This window comes from Ranitomeya imitator, chromosome 1 (assembly GCF_032444005.1).
Source record: "Ranitomeya imitator isolate aRanImi1 chromosome 1, aRanImi1.pri, whole genome shotgun sequence".
NCBI classification, from domain to species: domain Eukaryota; kingdom Metazoa; phylum Chordata; class Amphibia; order Anura; family Dendrobatidae; genus Ranitomeya; species Ranitomeya imitator.
Genome location: NC_091282.1, coordinates 796,835,946 through 796,858,811, shown reverse-complemented (window position 1 = coordinate 796,858,811; position 22,866 = coordinate 796,835,946). Strand labels below are relative to the sequence as shown.

The 22,866-nt window shown below is 45.7% G+C and overlaps 1 protein-coding gene across 2 annotated transcripts in view; it reads left to right on the top strand.

Annotated features, from left to right (window-relative positions):
• Positions 1-8,053: 8,053 nt before the first annotated feature.
• PPP2R5C (protein phosphatase 2 regulatory subunit B'gamma) overlaps positions 8,054-22,866 on the top strand; it is an 80,700-nt gene continuing 65,887 nt past the window's right edge. For both annotated transcript variants that reach the window (XM_069738058.1, XM_069738040.1), the window contains exons 1-3: positions 8,054-8,220; positions 12,145-12,210; positions 16,494-16,653. In XM_069738058.1, the coding sequence (XP_069594159.1) occupies positions 8,194-8,220; positions 12,145-12,210; positions 16,494-16,653 (253 nt within the window). In that variant the 5' untranslated portion in view covers positions 8,054-8,193. The remainder of the gene's footprint in view (positions 8,221-12,144; positions 12,211-16,493; positions 16,654-22,866) is intronic.

The following is a 22,866-nucleotide window of genomic DNA, read 5'->3' as shown; positions in this document are numbered from 1 at the left end:
TGCAGTTAGCACAAAGTCATTGAGCATGAGCACCATCCTTCTGTGCAGTTAGCATGAAATCATTGAGTGCGAGCACCATCCTCCTGGGCAGTTAGCATGAAGTCATTTAGCATGAGCACCATCCTCTTGGGCAGTTAGCATGAAATCATTAAGCACGAGCACCAACCTCCTGTGCAGTTAGCATGAAGTCATTGAGCATGAGCACCATCCTCCTTTACAGTTAGCATGACGTCATTGAGCACGAGCACCATTCTCCTGTGCAGTTAGCATGAAGTCTTTGAGCACGAGCACAGTTCTCCTGTGCAGTTAGCATGAAGTCTTTGAGCACGAGCACCATCCTCCTGTGCAGTTAGCATGAAGTCATTGAGCATGAGTACCAGACTCCTGTGAAGTAAGCATTAAGTAATTGAACATGAGCACCATCCTCCTGGGCAGTTAGCATGAAATCATTGAGCACAAGCACCATCCTCCTGCACATTTAGCATGAAGTCATTGAGCATGAGCACCATCCTCCTGTGCAGTTAGCATGAACTCATTGAGCATGAGCACCATCCTCCTGTGCAGTTAGCATAAAATCATTGAGCAGGAGCACCAGCCTCCTGTGCAGTTAGCATGAACTCATTGAGCATGAGCACCATCCTCCTGTGCAGTTAGCATGAAGTCATTGAGCATGAGCACCATCCTCCTGTGCAGTTAGCATGAAGTCATTGAGCACGAGCACCAGCCTCCTGTGCAGTTAGAACGAAGTCATTAAGCATGAGCACCATCCTCCTGTGCAGTCAGCATGAAATGATTGAGCAGGAGCACCAGCCTCCTATGCAGTTAGCATGAAGTCATTGAGCATGAGAACCATCCTCCTTTGCAGTTAGCATTAAGTCATTGAGCATGAGCACCATACTCATGTGCAGTTAGCATACAGTCATTGAGCATGAGCACCATCCTCCTGGGCAGTTAGCATGAAGTCATTGAGCATGAGCACCAGCCTCCTATGCTGTTAGCATGAAGTCATTGAGCTTGAGCACCATCCTCCTGTGCAGTTAGCATGAAGTCATTGAGCATGCGCACCATCCTCCTGTGCAGTTAGCATGAAGTCATTGAGCATGAGCACCACCCTCCTGTGCAGTTAGCATGAAGTCGTTGAGCATGAGCACCAACCTCCTGTGCAGTTAGCATGAAGTCATTGAGCATGAGCACCAGCCTCCTGTGCAGTTAGCATGAAGTCATTGAGCATGAGCACCAACCTCCTGTGCAGTTAGCATGAAGTCATTGAGCATGCGCACCAACCTCCTGTGCAGTTAGCTTGAAGTCATTGAGCATGAGCACCAGCCTCCTGTGCAGTTAGCATGAAGTCATTGAGCATGCGCACCAGCCTCCTCTGCTGTTAGCATGAAGTCATTGAGCATGAGCACCATCCTCCTGTGCAGTTAGCATGAAGTCATTGAGCATGCGCACCATCCTCCTGTGCAGTTAGCATGAAGTCATTGAGCATGAGCACCACCCTCCTGTGCAGTTAGCATGAAGTCGTTGAGCATGAGCACCAACCTCCTGTGCAGTTAGCATGAAGTCATTGAGCATGAGCACCAGCCTCCTGTGCAGTTAGCATGAAGTCATTGAGCATGAGCACCAACCTCCTGTGCAGTTAGCATGAAGTCATTGAGCATGCGCACCAACCTCCTGTGCAGTTAGCTTGAAGTCATTGAGCATGAGCACCAGCCTCCTGTGCAGTTAGCATGAAGTCATTGAGCATGAGCACCATTCTCCTGTGCAGTTAGCATGAAGTCATTGAGCACGAGCACCATCCTCCTGTGCAGTTAGCATGAAGTCATTGAGCATGAGCACCAGCCTCCTGTGCAGTTAGCATGAAGTCATTGAGCATGCACACCAACCTCCTGTGCAGTTAGCGTGAAGTCATTGAGCATGAGCACCAGCCTCCTGTGCAGTTAGCATGAAGTCATTGAGCATAAGCACCAACCTCCTGTGCAGTTAGCTTGAAGTCATTGAGCATGAGCACCAGCCTCCTGTGCAGTTAGCATGAAGTCATTGAGCATGAGCACCAGCCTCCTGTGCAGTTAGTATGAAGTCATTGAGCATGCGCACCAACCTCCTGTGCAGTTAGCTTGAAATCATTGAGCACAAGCACCATCCTCCTGCACATTTAGCATGAAGTCATTGAGCATGAGCACCATCCTCCTGTGCAGTTAGCATGAACTCATTTAGCATGAGCACCATCCTCCTGTGCAGTTAGCATAAAATCATTGAGCAGGAGCACCAGCCTCCTGTGCAGTTAGCATGAACTCATTGAGCATGAGCACCATCCTCCTGTGCAGTTAGCATGAAGTCATTGAGCACGAGCACCATCCTCCTGTGCAGTTAGCATGAAGTCATTGAGCACGAGCACCAGCCTCCTGTGCAGTTAGAACGAAGTCATTAAGCATGAGCACCATCCTCCTGTGCAGTCAGCATGAAATCATTGAGCAGGAGCACCAGCCTCCTATGCAGTTAGCATGAAGTCATTGAGCATGAGAACCATCCTCCTTTGCAGTTAGCATTAAGTCATTGAGCATGAGCACCATACTCCTGTGCAGTTAGCATACAGTCATTGAGCATGAGCACCATCCTCCTGGGCAGTTAGCATGAAGTCATTGAGCATGAGCACCAGCCTCCTGTGCAGTTAGCATGAAGTCATTGAGCATGAGCACCATCCTCCTGTGCAGTTAGCATGAAGTCATTGAGCACAAGCACTATCCTCCTGTGCAGTTAGCATGAAGTCATTGAGCACGAGCACCAGCCTCCTGTGCAGTTAGCTTACAGTCATTGAGCACAAGCACCATCCTCCTGTGCAGTTAGCATGAAGTCATTGAGCACAAGCACCAGCCTCCTGTGCAGTTAGCTTACAGTCATTGAGCACAAGCACCATCCTCCTGTGCAGTTAGCATGAAGTCATTGAGCATGAGCATCATCCTCCTGTGCAGTTAGCATGAAGTCATTGAGCACGAGCACTATCATCCTGTGCAGTTAGCATGAAGTCATTGAACACGAGAACTATCATCCTGTGCAGTTAGAATGAAGTCATTGAGTATGAGCACTATTATCCTGTGCAGTTAGCATGAAGTCATTGAGCTTGAGCACATCCTCCTGTGCTGTTAGCATGAAGTCATTGAGCATGAGCACCATCCTCCTGTGCAGTTAGCATGAAGTCATTGAGCACGAGCACTATCATCCTGGTGCAGTTAGCATGAAGTCATTGAGCACGAGAACTATCATCCTGTGCAGTTAGCATGAAGTCATTGAGCACGAGAACTATCATCCTGTGCAGTTAATGAAGTCATTGAGTATGAGCACTATTATACTGTGCAGTTAGCATGAAGTCATTGAGCATGCGCACCATCCTCCTGTGCAGTTAGCATGAAGTCATTGAGCATGAGCACCATCCTCCTGTGCAGTTAGCATGAAGTCGTTGAGCATGAGCACCAACCTCCTGTGCAGTTAGCATGAAGTCATTGAGCATGAGCACCAGCCTCCTGTGCAGTTAGCATGAAGTCATTGAGCATGAGCACCAACCTCCTGTGCAGTTAGCTTGAAGTCATTGAGCATGAGCACCAGCTTCCTGTGCAGTTAGCATGAAGTCATTGAACATGAGCACCATTCTCCTGTGCAGTTAGCATGAAGTCATTGAGCATGAGCACCAACCTCCTGTGCAGTTAGCATGAAGTCATTGAGCATGCGCACCAACCTCCTGTGCAGTTAGCTTGAAGTCATTGAGCATGAGCACCAGCCTCCTGTGCAGTTAGCATGAAGTCATTGAGCATGAGCACCAGCCTCCTGTGCAGTTAGCATGAAGTCATTGAGCACGAGCACCATCCTCCTGTGCAGTTAGCATGAAGTCATTGAGCATGAGCACCAGCCTCCTGTGCAGTTAGCATGAAGTCATTGAGCATGCACACCAACCTCCTGTGCAGTTAGCTTGAAGTCATTGAGCATGAACACCAGCCTCCTGTGCAGTTAGCATGAAGTCATTGAGCACGAGCACCAGCCTCCTGTGCAGTTAGAACGAAGTCATTAAGCATGAGCACCATCCTCCTGTGCAGTCAGCATGAAATCATTGAGCAGGAGCACCAGCCTCCTATGCAGTTAGCATGAAGTCATTGAGCATGAGAACCATCCTCCTTTGCAGTTAGCATTAAGTCATTGAGCATGAGCACCATACTCCTGTGCAGTTAGCATACAGTCATTGAGCATGAGCACCATCCTCCTGGGCAGTTAGCATGAAGTCATTGAGCATGAGCACCAGCCTCCTCTGCTGTTAGCATGAAGTCATTGAGCATGAGCACCATCCTCCTGTGCAGTTAGCATGAAGTCATTGAGCACAAGCACTATCCTCCTGTGCAGTTAGCATGAAGTCATTGAGCACGAGCACCAGCCTCCTGTGCAGTTAGCTTACAGTCATTGAGCACAAGCACCATCCTCCTGTGCAGTTAGCATGAAGTCATTGACCACAAGCACCAGCCTCCTGTGCAGTTAGCTTACAGTCATTGAGCACAAGCACCATCCTCCTGTGCAGTTAGCATGAAGTCATTGAGCATCATCCTACTGTGCAGTTAGCATGAAGTCATTGAACACGAGAACTATCATCCTGTGCAGTTAGAATGAAGTCATTGAGTATGAGCACTATTATCCTGTGCAGTTAGCATGAAGTCATTGAGCTTGAGCACATCCTCCTGTGCTGTTAGCATGAAGTCATTGAGCATGAGCACCATCCTCCTGTGCAGTTAGCATGAAGTCATTGAGCACGAGCACTATCATCCTGTGCAGTTAGCATGAAGTCATTGAGCACGAGAACTATCATCCTGTGCAGTTAGCATGAAGTCATTGAGCACGAGAACTATCATCCTGTGCAGTTAATGAAGTCATTGAGTATGAGCACTATTATACTGTGCAGTTAGCATGAAGTCATTGAGCATGCGCACCATCCTCCTGTGCAGTTAGCATGAAGTCATTGAGCATGAGCACCATCCTCCTGTGCAGTTAGCATGAAGTCGTTGAGCATGAGCACCAACCTCCTGTGCAGTTAGCATGAAGTCATTGAGCATGAGCACCAGCCTCCTGTGCAGTTAGCATGAAGTCATTGAGCATGAGCACCAACCTCCTGTGCAGTTAGCTTGAAGTCATTGAGCATGAGCACCAGCTTCCTGTGCAGTTAGCATGAAGTCATTGAACATGAGCACCATTCTCCTGTGCAGTTAGCATGAAGTCATTGAGCATGAGCACCAGCCTCCTGTGCAGTTAGCATGAAGTCATTGAGCATGCACAACAACCTCCTGTGCAGTTAGCTTGAAGTCATTGAGCATGAGCACCAGCCTCCTGTGCAGTTAGCATGAAGTCATTGAGCATAAGCACCAACCTCCTGTGCAGTTAGCTTGAAGTCATTGAGCATGAGCACCAGCCTCCTGTGCAGTTAGCATGAAGTCATTGAGCATGAGCACCAGCCTCCTGTGCAGTTAGCATGAAGTCATTGAGCATGAGCACCAGCCTCCTGTGCAGTTAGCATGAAGTCATTGAGCATGCGCACCAACCTCCTGTGCAGTTAGCTTGAAGTCATTGAGCATGAGCACCATTCTCCTGTGCAGTTAGCATGAAGTCATTGAGCATGAGCACCATTCTCCTGTGCAGTTAGCATGAAGTCATTGAGCATGAGCACCAACCTCCTGTGCAGTTAGCATGAAGTCATTGAGCATGAGCACCTCCATCTTACTCCATCTGTCTGTGGGGGGCTCTGTAGGACCGCCTCCAAATATGATGTGAGCCCATTTGCAACTACTGTGACATCTATGTGGCTCGGTTACGTTACCGCCTCTTTCTGGCTGCAGAGTATAATTAGCAAATTACTAAAAGACGTCATTCCGGAAACCGCAAGTCAGCAATAGGCTGTACTGCAAGTGTGGCGGTGCCAGATGGTGCGAACATGCCGCCCGCTGCACTCCCATCAATAAGTAGGGAGAAGGTAAACACAATTTTAGAGATAAATTATTTAGATGGAAAAAGACAGAAGCAGAGGGAATACAGGGAGGAAAGATGTCTGGCCAGAGCTTCTCAATGTCAGCAAGGAGATGTGCGAGCCCCCCCACAGGACTATAGGGCTGCAATCACCCGAGCCTGTCTTCAAGGAATTGTCTATCTTTAGATTAATAAAGCTTTATCAGTAAAAAATGACACTCTGCAACTCTCTAATATACTTTGCATTTCAATACCTCCGTTTCCATAACCTCTGCTTGTTTTCAGTGAATAGAAACATTCTGTATTTTCATGCAAAAGGTATAAGATTGCTGTAACCTAGTCCAGCTCACATAGCTGAAGACTTGGTGCAATGTATCAGTGTAGGCAATCTTCATATGTTTATAGCACTCGGATGTCATCTCTGATTCATCTAAGTGCTGTCCAGTTTATACTGTTTAATGGTTAAAATTGATGGTACAAAAAGACAAAGACCAAAAACGGATAAAAATGGGATCTAGCGCACTGAGGAAAAATGGTTCTTGTTTTCTTGTATGCAACCCCCCCCCCCCAAAAAAAAAAAAACACATCTTAATGAGGCCATAGATGGATGGGAGTGGTGGTGGTAGGAAGGACAGACATTATAGCAAATCAGACCCCGGAAATCATGTTTCAGAGGGTCAGAATTTGTGAAAGGGTTAATTATCAATAGCCTAAGTATCTAGAGCTGTGTTCACACGCTGCAGTAATGTGCTGTTCTCCAAAACTGTGAGGTTTGCACTGTGCTTTCTGTGGGGTTTTTCATCAGAAAAACGCAGAAAGTTGGCGCTAAGTGTGAATGCAGCTGACGATAGTGAGTTAATGTCCCAATCCGTGGTGGCCTAGGGTGGAGAAGGGGTCTTTTAGGGGGACAAGTTTTCTACGGGACCCCTTTAGAGATAGGGGGTCCCTGGGCAACTTCAATGTTGGGAATCCCGTACAACCATCCCTTGTGGAAGGGTGAAGCAGGGACAGCGCCAAGAGCCAGACATGTGCCAGAACCTACTATCCCCTGGTGATTGCTGTGTGGCACAGCCAGCATCCAAATCTACTGCTAGGTCTGATTGCTGGCACTTATAAAGCTGGAAATGGGAGAAGGTGCCCCTTCCGATGATCATCGTCCGCCCCCCAACCCCGCAGCCTGTAGCTTCATAAGGGGTGGCTAATTTGACACTTCTTTGTCCTATATAGTACATGTGATCCAGTGATCACAGATTCACAGGGACTAATAACGTAGATATTTTTTAAAATTTGTTTACCAGGACATAAAATGTGGTAAATCCCAAACAAGTCGACAAACTACACCATTTACCAAAATGCAGAAGCCGTGTGTGAAGAAGTAATGACACCCTACCAGTGTTAGCGTCTCCGCAAAAGCAGAAGTTTAGGCAGTTTGCTGATCTGGAGGGGTTTTTACCTCCAACAAAAACGTAAAGACATCAGCAATGATCTTAGAGAGGTTTGCAGCTGCCGGTCCATCTAGGAATAGGCTGTAACGCCATTTTATTCTATGGTGAAAAATATTAGTCACAGGGTAAAACATTCAAGGCAATGTTTCCAGGATTCTCAGCAAATTCGCCCCAAGGTCAAAGAAACTGCAAAGAAAAAAAGAGCTAAAGCTCAGAGGCTAAAGGCCCCAGCATGGGAAAAGCTAAGCTCCATGACAATACAATTATGGTTTAGTCTGAAGTATTTCCAGGAGAGAAACTGTTTTTATATAGTTAAAAAAATATAGTTAAAAAAAAGCACATGGCAGCACAGGTAAAAGTAAGGTAGTAAAGTTGTTCCATTGTCATACTCAACAGCAGTGATGACTACAGAACTACAAGTCCCGGCATGCCACTGTGTTGTGATATAGTCCTGTATGGACGAGTCGTGAAGTTTCCCACCTGCGACCCTCAGAGCTCTCACTCAGACCCCGCTCGGCCTCTCACGCGAGCTCCCGAGAATGAGTAACGGGGGCGTGTCCACAACAACGGGGCGGGGACTCGACCTATAGACGTTGAGGCACGTGATTCGCCGTGGCCAATGGGAGCTGGAGCGGCCGGAGGTGAGGCGCTGCGGCAGCAGCCTGCGAAGAAGTGAGAGGAATACACGGAGGAGGCGGGCGGGGGAGGGCTGAGTGTCACCGAGAGCCGCCGCAGCCGCACCAGGAGCGCCGCCATGCCGAATAAAAACAAGAAGGACAAAGTGAGTCTTCCCTATCCGGCCGCAGCGTGTGCGGAGTGGGCGGCGGCCCCGGGGGATGTGACTGGAGGGGCGGCAGCACGGATTAAACTTTAGCGGGCGCTCCGGGGCCTAGCCTGCCGCCTGGGACTGGAGTAGTAAAAGTTGCGGGGAAGGGAGGAAACTTCGTGCTCTCGTCCCCGGAGCCTTCTCACAGCTAGTGCGAGCGAGGAGCCAATCAGGACGCGGCTTCATTACACAGACCCGACTGAGAGCCGCAGTCAGATTGGTGGGATGGTTACTATGGTGATCTGTAACACTTCTACAGAAATAAATACACCCCCTGCACCATCTAATATCACTGACCTCATATAGAGGGTCATGTGACCACCATAAGTCTGAGGAAAGGGGATTCTGCTCCAGAGCTGTACTCGCTATTCTGCTGGTGCAGTCACTATGTACATGCATTACATTACTGATCCTGAGTTACATCCTGTATTATACTCCAGAGCTGCACTCACTATTCTGCTGGTGCAGTCACTATGTACATGCATTACATTACTGATCCTGAGTTACATCCTGTATTATACTCCAGAGCTGCACTCACTATTCTGCTGGTGCAGTCACTGTGTACATACATTACATTACTGATCCTGAGTTACATCCTGTATTATACCCCAGAGCTGCACTCACTATTCTGCTGGTGCAGTCTCTGTGTACATACATTACATTACTGATCCTGAGTTACATCCTGTATTATACCCCAGAGCTGCACTCACTATTCTGCTGGTGCAGTCACTGTGTACATACATTACATTACTGATCCCGAGTTACATCCTGTATTATACCCCAGAGCTGCACTCACTATTCTGCTGGTGCAGTCACTGTGCACATACATTACATTACTGATCCCGAGTTACATCCTGTATTATACCCCAGAGCTGCACTCACTATTCTGCTGGTGCAGTCACTGTGTACATACATTACATTACTGATCCTGAGTTACATCCTGTATTATACTCCAGAGCTGCACTCACTATTCTGCTGGTGCAGTCACTGTGTACATACATTACATTACTGATCCCGAGTTACATCCTGTATTATACCCCAGAGCTGCACTCACTATTCTGCTGGTGCAGTCACTGTGTATATACATTACATTATTGATCCAGAATTACCTCCTGTGTTATACCCCAGAGCTGCACTCCCTATTCTGCTGGTGCAGTCACTGTGTACATACATTACATTACTGATCCTGAGTTACATCCTGTATTATACTCCAGAGCTGCACTCACTATTCTGCTGGTGCAGTCACTATGTACATACATTACATTACTAATCCTTAGTTACATCCTGTATTATCCTCCAGATCTGCACTCACTATTCTGCTGGTGCAGTCACTGTGTACATACATTACATTACTGATCCTGAGTTACCTCCTGTATTATACCCCAGAGCTGCACTCACTATTCTGCTGGTGCAGTCACTGTGTACATACATTACATTACTGATCCTGAGTTACATCCTGTATTATCCTCCAGATCTGCACTCACTATTCTGCTGGTGCAGTCACTGTATACATACATTACATTACTGATCCTTAGTTACATCCTGTATTATCCTCCAGAGCTGTACTCACTATTCTGCTGGTGCAGTCACTGTGTACATACATTACTGATCCTGTACTGATCCTGAGTTACATCCTGTATTATCCTCCAGAGCTGCACTCACTATTCTGCTGGTGCAGTCACTGTATACATACATTATATTACTGATCCTGAGTTACATCCTGTATTATCCTCCAGAGCTGCACTCACTATTCTGCTGGTGCAGTCACTGTATACATACATTACATTACTGATCCTGAGTTACATCCTGTATTATCCTCCAGATCTGCACTCACTATTCTGCTGGTGCAGTCACTGTGTACATACATTACATTACTGATCCTGTACTGATCCTGCGTTACATCCTGTATTATACCCCAGAGCTGCACTCACTATTCTGCTGGTGCAGTCACTGTGTACATACATTACATTACTGATCCTGAGTTACATCCTGTATTATACCCCAGAGCTGCACTCACTATTCTGCTGGTGCAGTCACTGTATACATACATTACATTACTGATCCTGAGTTACATCCTGTATTATCCTCCAGATCTGCACTCACTATTCTGCTGGTGCAGTCACTGTGTACATACATTACATTACTGATCCTTAGTTACATCCTGTATTATCCTCCAGATCTGCACTCACTATTCTGCTGGTGCAGTCACTGTGTACATACATTACATTACTGATCCTGAGTTACATCCTATACTATACTCCAGAGCTGCACTCACTATTCTGCTGGTGCAGTCACTGTGTACATACATTACATTACTGATCCTGTACTGATCCTGAGTTACCTCCTGTATTATACTCCAGAGCTGCACTCACTATGCCTCATAATTCAGTCTATTGACTACTAGATCGGTGTATTTATGGCGCTTGCTTTGGCGATTCCCTTTTGGGACATGCCATCTTTATCCCAGGCCTGTACAGCACGGTATATGGTAAGAATTGCCAAGTGACCATAGCACGGAGGACGGCCCCCATAGATTTCTACCAGAGTCAGTATTTAGTGTCTGAACCACTTGTATTTTTGCTTCCTCTAATTTGTGGTGTAATTTCTTTGTATTATTTCAGTGTATTGTTGCGTTTATCAGAATCCTTTGTGGAAAATATTTTATGTGATCTGATGCATGAGCACAATGTGGAGTTTTTAGTCTTAGTTAAAGGGATTGTCCATCACTGGACAACTTTTGCTTAGCTACATCTGGGTGTCTTTTAAAGTAAAAACCGTGGATTGTCACCTTCCACAGCTGCGCTGTTCCAGTGATGTTGTCTCTGCTATTCACGGCGGGTCACTTGAACGGCTGCAGCTCATCAATGTTCTGAAAGAGTAGACGTCTTCTCTGAGCAAGTGGGAAGCTGATTGGCTGCAGCAGTCATATGACACAACATCGTTATGACTCGCAGGGAATAGCAGAATTGTGTATGTGCCACTGCAGCAGGTTAGTGTGTGTTAAGTAAATGCTGTCCAGTAGTGGAGAACCCCTTTATTTCTTTTATGAAAGTTGCCGCCATCCCAGCAGCTTGGGAATAGCAATGGAATATTGCTAAGTTCCCTGCACAGCAGAGAGGGGCGCTGTGCAGCCAAACAGGGAGGACCGTTCCAGACCCCACTGGTGATAGACTTTCTGTAGTATCCCCAAAAATGCAGATCTCTCGTCCCCGCTTGTCATTTTGATGTGATGATTCCACGCTGTACTTTATCGGGTTATTTGTGGAACTAGCTTGTATGAAGTTGCGTTTTTTGTGTGCAGTCCATTAACCCGAGGTACTTTGACACGTCTAGTGGTTGGTCCAAGCTTTGATATTTGTAATATGCAGGTGAAGCCGTGCACACTGAAGATTTTCAGCAATTGCTAAACTTGCAGTTCCCTAATCTACTTCTATTATTGAATGTGAACTAAAGCAAGGTGGGCAGGAAGCCGTGGTAAAAGAGCCCCTGTCTGTAGTCTGGCCCCTTTATAAAGATAGGGGAGGATTCGGGGGGTATATGCATAGTCAAGAAGCTCCGAGTCTGGGTACAGTTCTCCCACCGCCTCAATTATTTTATTGACCGTATTCTATTGCTCCCTGTTACCAGCCGCTTTGCTGGAGAGCGGCTGACCATAGCATCCTTCATTAGCCCCATTGACTGGAAGTGAGGAAACCTCCCTGCCCCCATGGTCACTGACAGTATGACACATCTCCAGAGACCTTTCCATTCACACATGTGATCTCAGCCGCCCCTCTGACATGGAGCCTCTGCAGACCCCGATCTTGTCTGTCCTTGTCGAGAATACAGAGATTTGATTTAACTTCCAGTTTTATTTTCTTTCTTTTTGTACTTTTTCAGGAACCTCCGAAAACTGGGAAAAGTGGCAAAGGTGGAAAAGAAGGACAAGAGAACCCTGAGCATGAAGTGAGTGCTGACAAGACGGGGAGGCTTGCGGGCCCCTGTGCTGCTCTGGCACGCTGTAAGCTTTCACTGTAGAGGAGCAGGGGAGCTACGCCATTGGACAAAGCTTAGATCTGCGCAGGAAATAAGGAGCAGCCGTCATCCAAGGGCATTCTGGGAAGCACTGGAGGTCGCCCTCTTACTATGTCATATAATGCTAGCAAGACTTGGTCCCTGATGGTCAATCATGGAGGGGGACGCTCTTTGTATGCATGGTGCTTACTGTGTGTCAGACACTTCTCACCCCTCCTCGTGGTGGTAGGAGACGCTCAGCCTGCATCCTTGTGTCCGCTCTGTTTGTCATTAATAGTTGGCATTCATATTGATCGCGCTGTGGCTGCTCATCCCACTTTCAGCAGCATGTCGGCTGCAGCTTTGTGACTTTTACTACAACTCCCTCCAGTGTCTGTGTATGCACAGGGCCCCTTCCTTATCCACATGCAATGTGTTTGGGGGGCAGCACAGGGGGAGTGCAGTAATTCTGCGGATGTGCTGCAGCTTTCTTAGACTAATCGACAGGGTGCTGAGCTGGGAAATATGAGCTGTTCCAGAGGGGTTTTGGCGTTTAATACCAGGAGCGTTTTGGCTGTCTGCCCGACATAAGTGGTGATATTGGCGAGATAGATCTGCATCGCATTGTGCACTAGACACTGTGTAAACAGCCGCTCGGTGTGAGCTTGGCAGCTTCATGTGTTGATCTCTTGTAAGTAAATTGTATGAGGGCCGGATCATGCAGACACGTGCAGTATGTAAGCTGGCATCACTGCAGCCACCCGTGCCAAGGTAGGACTGATAAGAATAGATATTCTCTGAGTGTATTCAGACATGGTAGATATTTCTGCAAATGAAAATCCATTCCAGGAGCTTTTTTTTGTGTGTGGCAAGAACATGGATTTCTGCAAGCCCACTTCTCCAGATGAAGGTGCAGATGCTGACAAATTGCTGCATGTGAAGTTTGGTACATACGGACTGACCACTCTGCGGCTTTACTGCATGTTTCCCCCTTTCTATTGCAATGGATGACTTCCATAGGATAAATTTGACTTGCTGTGAATTTGAGCCGCTGCTCAATTTATCCTATAGATTTTTTTCTTTGCAGAACCTGCAGAGACATCCATGATGCTGGTGCTGCAACATGCAGCTGATTTTCCACCTGTAAAATCCTTTGTAAATGCATGGTGTGCACAGACTTTGTATGTTGCAAAGTTGAGGCACTTAGGAGCAGAGTTACATTACAGCTTTTTATACTACACATCTGCATTCACAGCTCTTGTGGATGTTACTAGAAACTGTCAGCAGGCTTGTTGACTGTCTCCCCTAATGGCTTAGTTTTTCCTACATTAAATGGGTGCCTGGTGTTAAAGGGTTTGTCCAGTGCAGATCATTTCTGGGACATAAGCATCAGTAACTGTCCTGTCCACAATTAGATGCACTCGTGATCCTCATGGCTCGCACTGCTTGCCTACCTTCAGAAGTGAGCTGCACCCGATAAACTCTGTAAGGTTACATTGCCCCAAATATATCTCGCCAGCACATGCCGTCATTGATGTGAATGGCATTTACTTAGCAAAAGGAATCAGAATTTCAGCAGCAGAGATCTCTGTGCGGTGCCAAAGGGGGATGGGGTTGATTCCTCTACAGATCCTGTGCAGTGCTTTCACAAAGCGGCCTCAGATCTTGTCTCCTTGTGCACACACCTGACTTCCTGTGTGCTTCACATGATGACGATCTTATGGGTTTGTTCGGAGGCACACTTTCGGCAATAATGACTTTCTTTGATGTGCTGCTAAGACTGAGTCTGAATGTAAATGACAATCTGGTGGCGGAGCTATAATAGACAGGGGAAAAGTAATCTTAAAGGGCTAGTCTCTCGAGAATGTCCCCTGTCCATATATGCCCTATTAGAGCATAGGCACATCAGATGATCTGATGACACCTCCCTGTGACCTGGCCAGTGCCATGATATTCTTTGATTATCAAAATACCATAAAAGTATAGAAATCACACTTTGAACACATTGCAGATGTCTGCTGGACGTAGGCGCCAGATTATGGTTGTGTGATTAAAGTGCCCCTCACAGCACGATTGTGCACAGTAACTACAGACAGTGTCAGGTGTGCGCCGTTATACTGATTAGGGTATTTTTCGACGTGCAGTAAACGCTGCATAGAGACGCAGTGTCAAACACGCAGCGTCCAGATGTTACAGCATAGTGGAGGGGATTGAATGAAATCCTGTCTCCACTATGCGTGGTAACACGCACGCGGCGGCCCTGCGACTCCGGACATTCGGCACGTCTTTTAAGATAACAGCATGTCCGTTTACCTTGCGGCGACGCTGTGCTGCCGCAAGGTATAACACAGGGCCCTATGGTGGGGTGCGATGATCCCGGATGTGTGCTATGAACACATCTGGCATCATCGCGTCCCAGAAGGTGGCGGAGCTTAGTGCGGAGCGGGTTTGCTGCTCCGACTAAACCGCCGGCCATCCTGAAGGTGGACACATACCCTTACACTGATACCTGGTGATGAAATCTGTCTCGTGGTTGTTTAATCTTTATTCATAGTGTTCAGTTAATGAGATTCTCATGCTCTGGGGCGGCCTTTGGGGGGTCTTTATGTTGTGCGCTGCTTACATATTTATCTGTATGGCTTCTGACAGGTCACTGATCCTTCCCTGACCTGCCTCTTATTTTACACAATGCATATAACATTGTTGATAATATTGTTGAGGACTCTTAAAATATTGTTGGCTTTTGTGAGGGTTAGGAAAAACTTTTTACATTCAGCAAAACGGCATCGGTGGCGGCGCCTGTGCAGTAGCATTTATCTCTTACCGATAGATGCTACTGCACAAGCGCCAATTCCATTTTGCTGCAGCCAATTTTTTTTTTTCCTCCATGAAAAAGGTGACGGCGCATGTGCAGTAGCATCGATCACTTGTCTTTATATTCTACTGTGCAGGCACCACCTGCAAAATAGCAAAATAGCAGGGGCGCCCGCGCAGTAGCATCTATCTCTTACTGATAGATGCTACAGCACATGTGCCGCCATCAGTAAGCGAGAGATGCTACTGGGCAGGCACTGCCGCTCGTGCCATTTTGTGAGATGTAAACTGACACGTTTTTTCTTGATGCCAGATGAGTAGTTGTCGTTATGGTTAACTCATCTTTTCGCTATAGTGGAGCATTAAGGTACCGTCACACATAATGATATCGTTGCTTTTTGTGACGTAGCAACGATATCGTTAAGGAAATCGTTATGTGTGACAGCGACCAACGATCAGGCCCCTGCTGGGAGATCGTTGGTCGCTGAGGAAAGTCCAGCACTTTATTTCGTCGCTGGATCTCCCGCTGACATCGCTGTGACGCCGATCCAGCGATGTCTTAACTGGTAACCAGGGCCGCGCTTAGTGACCCGATGTTTACCCTGGTTACCAGCGTAAACGTTAAAAAAACAAACACTACATACTTACCTTCAGCTGTCTGTCCCCGGCTCTCTGCTTCTCTGCACTCCTCCTGCATCCTATGTCAGTGCCGGCCAGCCGGAAAGCACAGCGGTGACGTCACCGCTCTGCTTTCCGGCTGACCGGCGCTGACAGTGCAGAGGAAAGCAGAGCGCCGGAGGACAGACAGCTGAAGGTAAGTATGTAGTGTTTGTTTTTTTTTTAACGTTTACGCTGGTAACCATGGTAAACATCGGGTTACTTAGCGCGGCCCTGCGCTTAGTAACCCGATGTTTACCCTGGTTACCGGGGACCTCGGGATCTTTGGTCGCTGGAGATCTGTCTGTGTGACCGCTCTCCAGCGACCAAACAGCGACGCTGCAGCGATCGACATCGTTGTCGGTATCGCTGCAGCGTCGCTTAGTGTGACGGTACCCTTAGGAATATGTGGAAGATGCAAGTTGTGTTGCTAAGAGCAGGGCAGCGTATTCTAGTAGAGAAGTATAATGATCTTGTGTCCGCTCATGCCATGATGTCAGGAGGTTAATGGAGGCTTTTGCAAGAAACTGGGTCAGTAGTTTGATCTGTGGGTGCTTAAAGGGAGACTGAGACTACAGACATCCGGATTCCCCAGCATTCATACCAGGAGTGGGCGACTTCAGCATTTAAGCTGTCTGAAGGAAGCAAGGTCGCTCTGATTAGCTACCATGAAAGCTGAGGGCCTAATAAAGACCCCCAGATCTGTTATTGGGGTCTGTTATATTGTCCTTAATTCTTCTTTTATTTTTTTCTTTAACTTTTAGGTGTCCAACAAAAAAGCGAATAGCATCCCCCCACCAGCTCAGGTATCGAAAATTAAGGTACCCACCCCTCAAACTGTTGTGAAGAAGGAAAAGCGACAGAGCTCCTCAAGATTCAATGTTAGCAATAACCGTGAACTGCAGAAACTGCCGGCATTAAAAGGTGCGGTAATTTCGACATTAAGAGTTAGTGCAAATTGATTTGTTGGACCCGCTTGTTCAGCCACAACGGTAATCTGTGGTCACTGGACGGGAGCTATTAAAGCCGCATCGTAACGTTAATCCAGGCCAGCTAATCAAAAGAAGAGCTGCAGATGCCAGGAGGTGTTCACGGGACTCCTGTCCAGCGGCCACAGATTACTGACGTGGCCTATGTTTCCAGTCCTGTGGATGATTCACACCAATTCTAGCTTCATTCTTTAACCCCTTAGTGACCAAGCCAAATTTTTTAAATCTGACCAGTGTCTCTTTATGTGGTAATAACTCTGGAAGGGTTCAACAGATCCCAATGATTTTGAGTTTGTTTTTTCGTGACATGTTGTACTGTTAATGGTAAATTTATTTCTATATGTTTTGTATTTGTAAAAAAAAATAATCAGAAATTAGATAAAAAAGTTAAATAATGTGCAATTTCCAAACTTTGAATGATTCAAGAAAATTTACAAAACTTATATTTTTGAAGGACCTATTCAGGTTTGAAGTGACTTTTGGGGTCCTAGATATTGGAAAACCTCCAAAAGTGATACCATTTTAAAAACGGCACCCCCCTGACATAATGAAAACTGCTTTCAGGTAACCCTTCAGGCTATGTGAAGGAATGAATGCAAAGTGGCATAGCAGGAATGAAAAAAAATGTATTTTTACCATTTAAATGTTGCTAACTTCTGAACAGGCCGCTATAGCCCCGAGACTCTAAGGCCGCTATTTGGCTGTGAATTGCCATGGCAAACATCAGGACCACACAATCATGATCTCAGGGAGCTGATGGGGATAAAGAGGAAGCCCCTACACTCGGTTAACCATTTATATGATGTATAGTTGTACTCAAAAGTTTCCATACCCCGGCAGAATTTTTGCTTTCTTGGCCTTTTTTCAGAGAATATGAATGATGACACCAAAACTTTTTCTCCACTCATGGTTAGTGGTTGGGCGAAGCTATTTATTGTCAAACTACTGTTTTCTCTTTTTAAGTCATAATGACAACCCAAAACATCCAAATGACTCTGATCAAACGTTCACATACCCCATTTCTTAATACTATGTATTGCACCCTCTTGACAGCTTGAAGTCTTTTGTGGTAGTTGTGGATGAAGTTCTTTATTTTCTCAGATGGTAAAGCTGCCCACTTTTCTTGGGAAAAATCCTCCAGTTCCTGTAAATTCCTGGTCTGTCTAGCATGAACTGTGCGCTTGAGATCTCCCCAGAGTGGCTCAATGATATTGAGGTCAGGAGACTGAGATGGCCACTCCAGAACCTTCACTTTCTTCTGCTGTAGCCAGTGACAGGTCGACTTGGCCTTGTGTTTTGGATCGTTGTCATGTTGGAGTGCCCAAATACGTCCCCATGCGCAGCTTCCAGGCTGATGAGTGCAAATTTGCCTCCAGTATTTGCTGATGATGTGCTGCGTTCATTTTTTTTCTTCAACTTTGACCAAGTTTCTTGTGCCTTTTGTAGCTCACACATCAGCTATCCACCTCCGTGCTTTGCAGTAGGAATGGTGTTCCTTTCATCATAGGCCTTGTTGACCTCTCTCCACATGTAACGTTTATGGTTGTGGCCAAAAAGTTCAGTTTTGGTCTCATCATGCCAAATTTGCGCAGTAATGGCTTTCTTCTGACGACTCGACCATGCAGCCCATTTTTTTTCACATGCCTCCTTATTGTGCATCTTGTAACAGCCACAATTTTACTGGCAGTTGTAGATGACATTTTTTGTTGGTGTACCTGACCGTGGTTTTTTCACAGAGCCCCTACTTTCCATTTGTTAATCATAGTTTGAACGTTGCTGACTGGCATTATCAATCCCTTGGATATCTTTTTGTATCCCTTTCCTGTTTTATACAGTCCAACTACCTTTTCCCGTAGATCCGTTGACAATTCTTTTGCTTTCCCCGTGACTCACAATCCAGAAACGTCAGTGGCTGGATGAAAGATGCACGTCTGTCTGGATCCCAGAAACTCAATCAGCTTTTATGCACACACACTGATTACATGCAAACAGGTCACAGGTGAGGATGTTACCTTTTGTAGAGATTCACACCCATTTGTGTCAACTTCTGTGCATGTTATCAGGCCAAAATCACCAGGGTATGAGATCTTTTGATCAGGGTTATTTGGATGTTTTGGGCTGTCATTATGATTTATAAAGAGAAAACACAGTAGTTTCACAATAAATGGCTTCACCTAACCATAAGTGGAGAGAAAGTTTTGAAGTTTTGGCGTTATCATTTATATTCTCTGAGAAAAAAAAAAAAAAAAAAAGGCCAGAAAAGCAAAAATTCTGCTAGGGTATGTAAACTTTTGAGCACAACTGTATTCACTATTGACAGCAGCATCTAAGAGGTTAATCAGATATGGGCGGTACCAACTATGATTGTGGCTGATGTAGCCAGTTGTCAGCTATAGTGTACAGCCAACAGCTGCTGGATTGTCACCTGTATGGGGATGCTATTCTATTATATCTCAGGTCAGTAAAAATACATATTGGCGGTCATTAAAATGTGGCCACTTGGATTTACTGTACTCCAATAACAGAATTTGGATTCAGGTCAGTAATACATCCATCCTACGTTAAGAGCGGACCTGCAAGACTTAGCCTTTCCTTCAGTTTTAGACTTTTGCATTATCTTTTGCTCTGTAATATGCAATTATTGGAATAACTTCTGCTACGAGAAGAATCGATATGCAAATTGGCCATCTCGCAGAGGGGAGGTAGCCACCTTATCAGTCAATGACCGACCCTTAAACGAGCCTTGCGACATGGCCAGGGATAAATGCTAAGTTGGAAACTCCTCAAAGGACAGATAAACCCTCATCCCTGTAGAGTAGAGTCTGGCTGGATGAGCCCCATGCCTTGAGGCAATATCGGTGGAAGGGGGATGATGGTTCTCCTTAACCCCTTCCCACCCTATGACAAAGTAGTATGGTACGAGGAGGATGCCAGCGCATGCAGCTGGCTAGGAAGCTGGGCCTCATCCATACAGGCGAGGTGCCGGCTGTGGTATACATCCAGCACCTGCCTCTAACCACAGCAACTGGAGCTATTTTCGGGTTACTGTTAATCTTATACAGCAGCATTTAAGTGGACATTGCCCTCACCCATGCAGCAGCTGAGGATGAAGAAATGCGGATGTTAAATATATATAAATCGCCACATTCTCTTTTCCCATTCATAAATTAAAAAAAAAAAAAAAATATATATATATATATATATATATATATATATATATATATATATATATATATATATATATATATATATATATATATATATATATATATATATATATATACATACACACATACACACACTTATATGAAAAAGTTTGGGCACCCCTATTAATCTTAAGCTTAATGTTTTATAAAAATTGTTTTGGTTTTTTTGCAACAGCTATTTCAGTTTCATATATCCAATAACTGTTGGACACAGTAATGTTTCTGCCTTGAAATGAGGTTTATTGTACTAACAGAAAATGTGCAATCTGCATTCAAACAAAATTTGACAGGTGCATAAGTATGGGCACCCTTATCATTTTCTTGTTTTAAATACTCCTACCTACTTTTTACTGACTTACTAAAGCACTTTTTTTGGTTTTCTAACCTCATTGGACTTTGAACTTCATAGCCAGGTGTATGCAATCATGAGAAAAGCTACTTAAAGGGAACCTGTCACCCCGTTTTTTCAGTAGGAGATAAAAATACCGTTAAATAGGGCCTGAGCTGTGCCTTACAATAGGGTATTTTTTGTCCCCTGATTCCCTACCTATGCTGCCGAAATACCTTACAAAAGTGGCCTTTTTCGCCTGTCAATCAGGCTGGTCAGGTCGGATGGGCGTGGTCACAGCGCTGTTTCTTCCCCCAGATCTTGCTTATGTTCCCGTTGGTGGCGTAGTGCTTCTCGCATGCGCAAGTGCCGAATGCACTGCGCAGCTGTAGAAAAAGAGTGCGCTCGCCGCTATTCAGCGGTTTCTCGGTGGGCGCGGCCATCTTCCTGAGGCCGCGCGTGCGCAGATGGAATACCTGCCATTTTCCTGAAGCCCCGGGAAGCAGGAGACTCCATCTGCGCACGCGCGGCCTCAGGAAGATGGCCGCGCCCACCGAGAAACCGCTGAATAGCGGCGAGCGCGCTCTTTTTAGCAAAGTTTGGAATTTTTTTTTCACCACTTAGATAAAAAATAACCTAGACATATTAGGTGTCTATGAACTCGAACTGACCTGGAGAATCATAATGGCAGGTCAGTTTTAGCATTTAGTGAACCTAGCAAAAAAGCCAAAACAAAAAACAAGTGTGGGATTGCACTTTTTTTGCAATTTCACCGCAATTGGAATTTTTTTCCCGTTTTCTAGTACACGACATGCTAAAACCAATGATGTCGTTCAAAAGTACAACTCGTCCCGCAAAAAATAAGCCCTCACATGGCCAAATTGACGGAAAAATAAAAAAGTTATGGCTCTGGGAAGGAGGGGAGTGAAAAACGAACACGGAAAAACGAAAAATCCCAAGGTCATGAAGGGGTTAAGGCCAGAAGTGGCAGGCCAAGAAAAACATCAGAAAGGCAGAGAAGAAGAATGGTGAGGTCAGTCAAGGACAATCCTCAGACCACCTCCAGAGAGCTGCAGCATCAACTTGCTGCAGATGGTGTCACTGCACATCGGTCAACTATACAACGCACTTTGCACAAGGAGAAGCTGTATGGGAGAGTGATACGAAAGAAGCCGTTTCTGCAAGCACGCCACAAACAGTCGGCTGAGGTATGCAAAAGCACATTTGGAGAAGCTAAAAGCTGCCCATACTTATGCACCTGTCAAATTTAGTTTGAATGCAGATTGCACATTTTCTGTTAGTTACAATAAACCTCATTTCAAGGCAGAAACATTACTGTGTCCAACAGTTATTAGATATATGAAACTGAAATAGCTGTTGCAAAAAAAAAACAATTTTTTATAAAACATTAAGCTTAAGATTAATAGGGGTGCCCAAACTTCCAAACTTTTTCATATAACTGTATGTATGTATGTATGTATATATATATATATATATATATATATATATATATATATATATATATATATATATATATATATATATATATTCACTCTTGTCTATGAATTGTTGATATACTTTCATAGAATATTACCGTATATACTCGAGTATAAGCCGATCCGAGTATAAGCCAACCCCCCTAATTTTGCCACAAAAAACTGGGAAAACTTATTGACTCGAGTATAAGCCTAGGGTAGGAAATGCAGAGGCTACTGGTGAATTTCAGAAATGAAAATGGATGCTCCATGCCGTTCATTATTGCCCCATAAAATGCTCGATATAAAGCTGTGCCACATATAATGCTCCATATTGTTCATTATTGCCCCATAGATGCTCCATATAAAGCTATGCCATATATAATGCCCCATACTGTTCATTATTGCCCCATAGATGCTCTATATAAAGCTGTGCCACATATAATGCTCTGCACCATTCATTATGGCCCCATAGATGTGCCATATAAAACTGTGCCATATAGTGCTTTGCACCGTTCATTATTGCCCCATAGATGTGCCATATAAAGCTGTGCCATATAGTGCTCTGCACTGTTCATTATTGCCCCATAGATGTGCCATAGAAAGCTCTGCCATATAGTGCTCTGCACCGTTCATTATTGCCCCATAGATGTGCAATAGTAAGCTGTGCTACCGGTATATATAATGCTGCGGCTGCTGCAATAAAAAAAAAAAAATGCCATACTCTCCTCTCTTGCTTGCAGCTCCTCAGCGTCCCGGCGTCTCTCCGCACTGACTGTTCAGGCAGAGGGCGGCGCGCACACTATATGCGTCATCGCGCCCTCTGACCTGCACAGTCAGAGCCAGAAGATGGAGCGGCGCCCGGCGGGTGGAACGCGGACAGGTGAATATGTAATACTTACCTGCCCCCGGCGTCCCGCTCCTTCTCCCGGACAGCTGGTCTCCGGGTGCCGCAGCCTCTTCCTCTATCAGCGGTCACCATTACCGCTCATTAGAGAAATGAATATGCGGCACCACCCCTATGGGAGTGGAGTACATATTAATTTCTCTAATGAGCGGTCCCACGTGACCGCTGAACAGGGGAAGAGCTGCGGCACCCGAAGACGTGGGACTGCAGGGACAGCGCCAGGAGCTCCGAA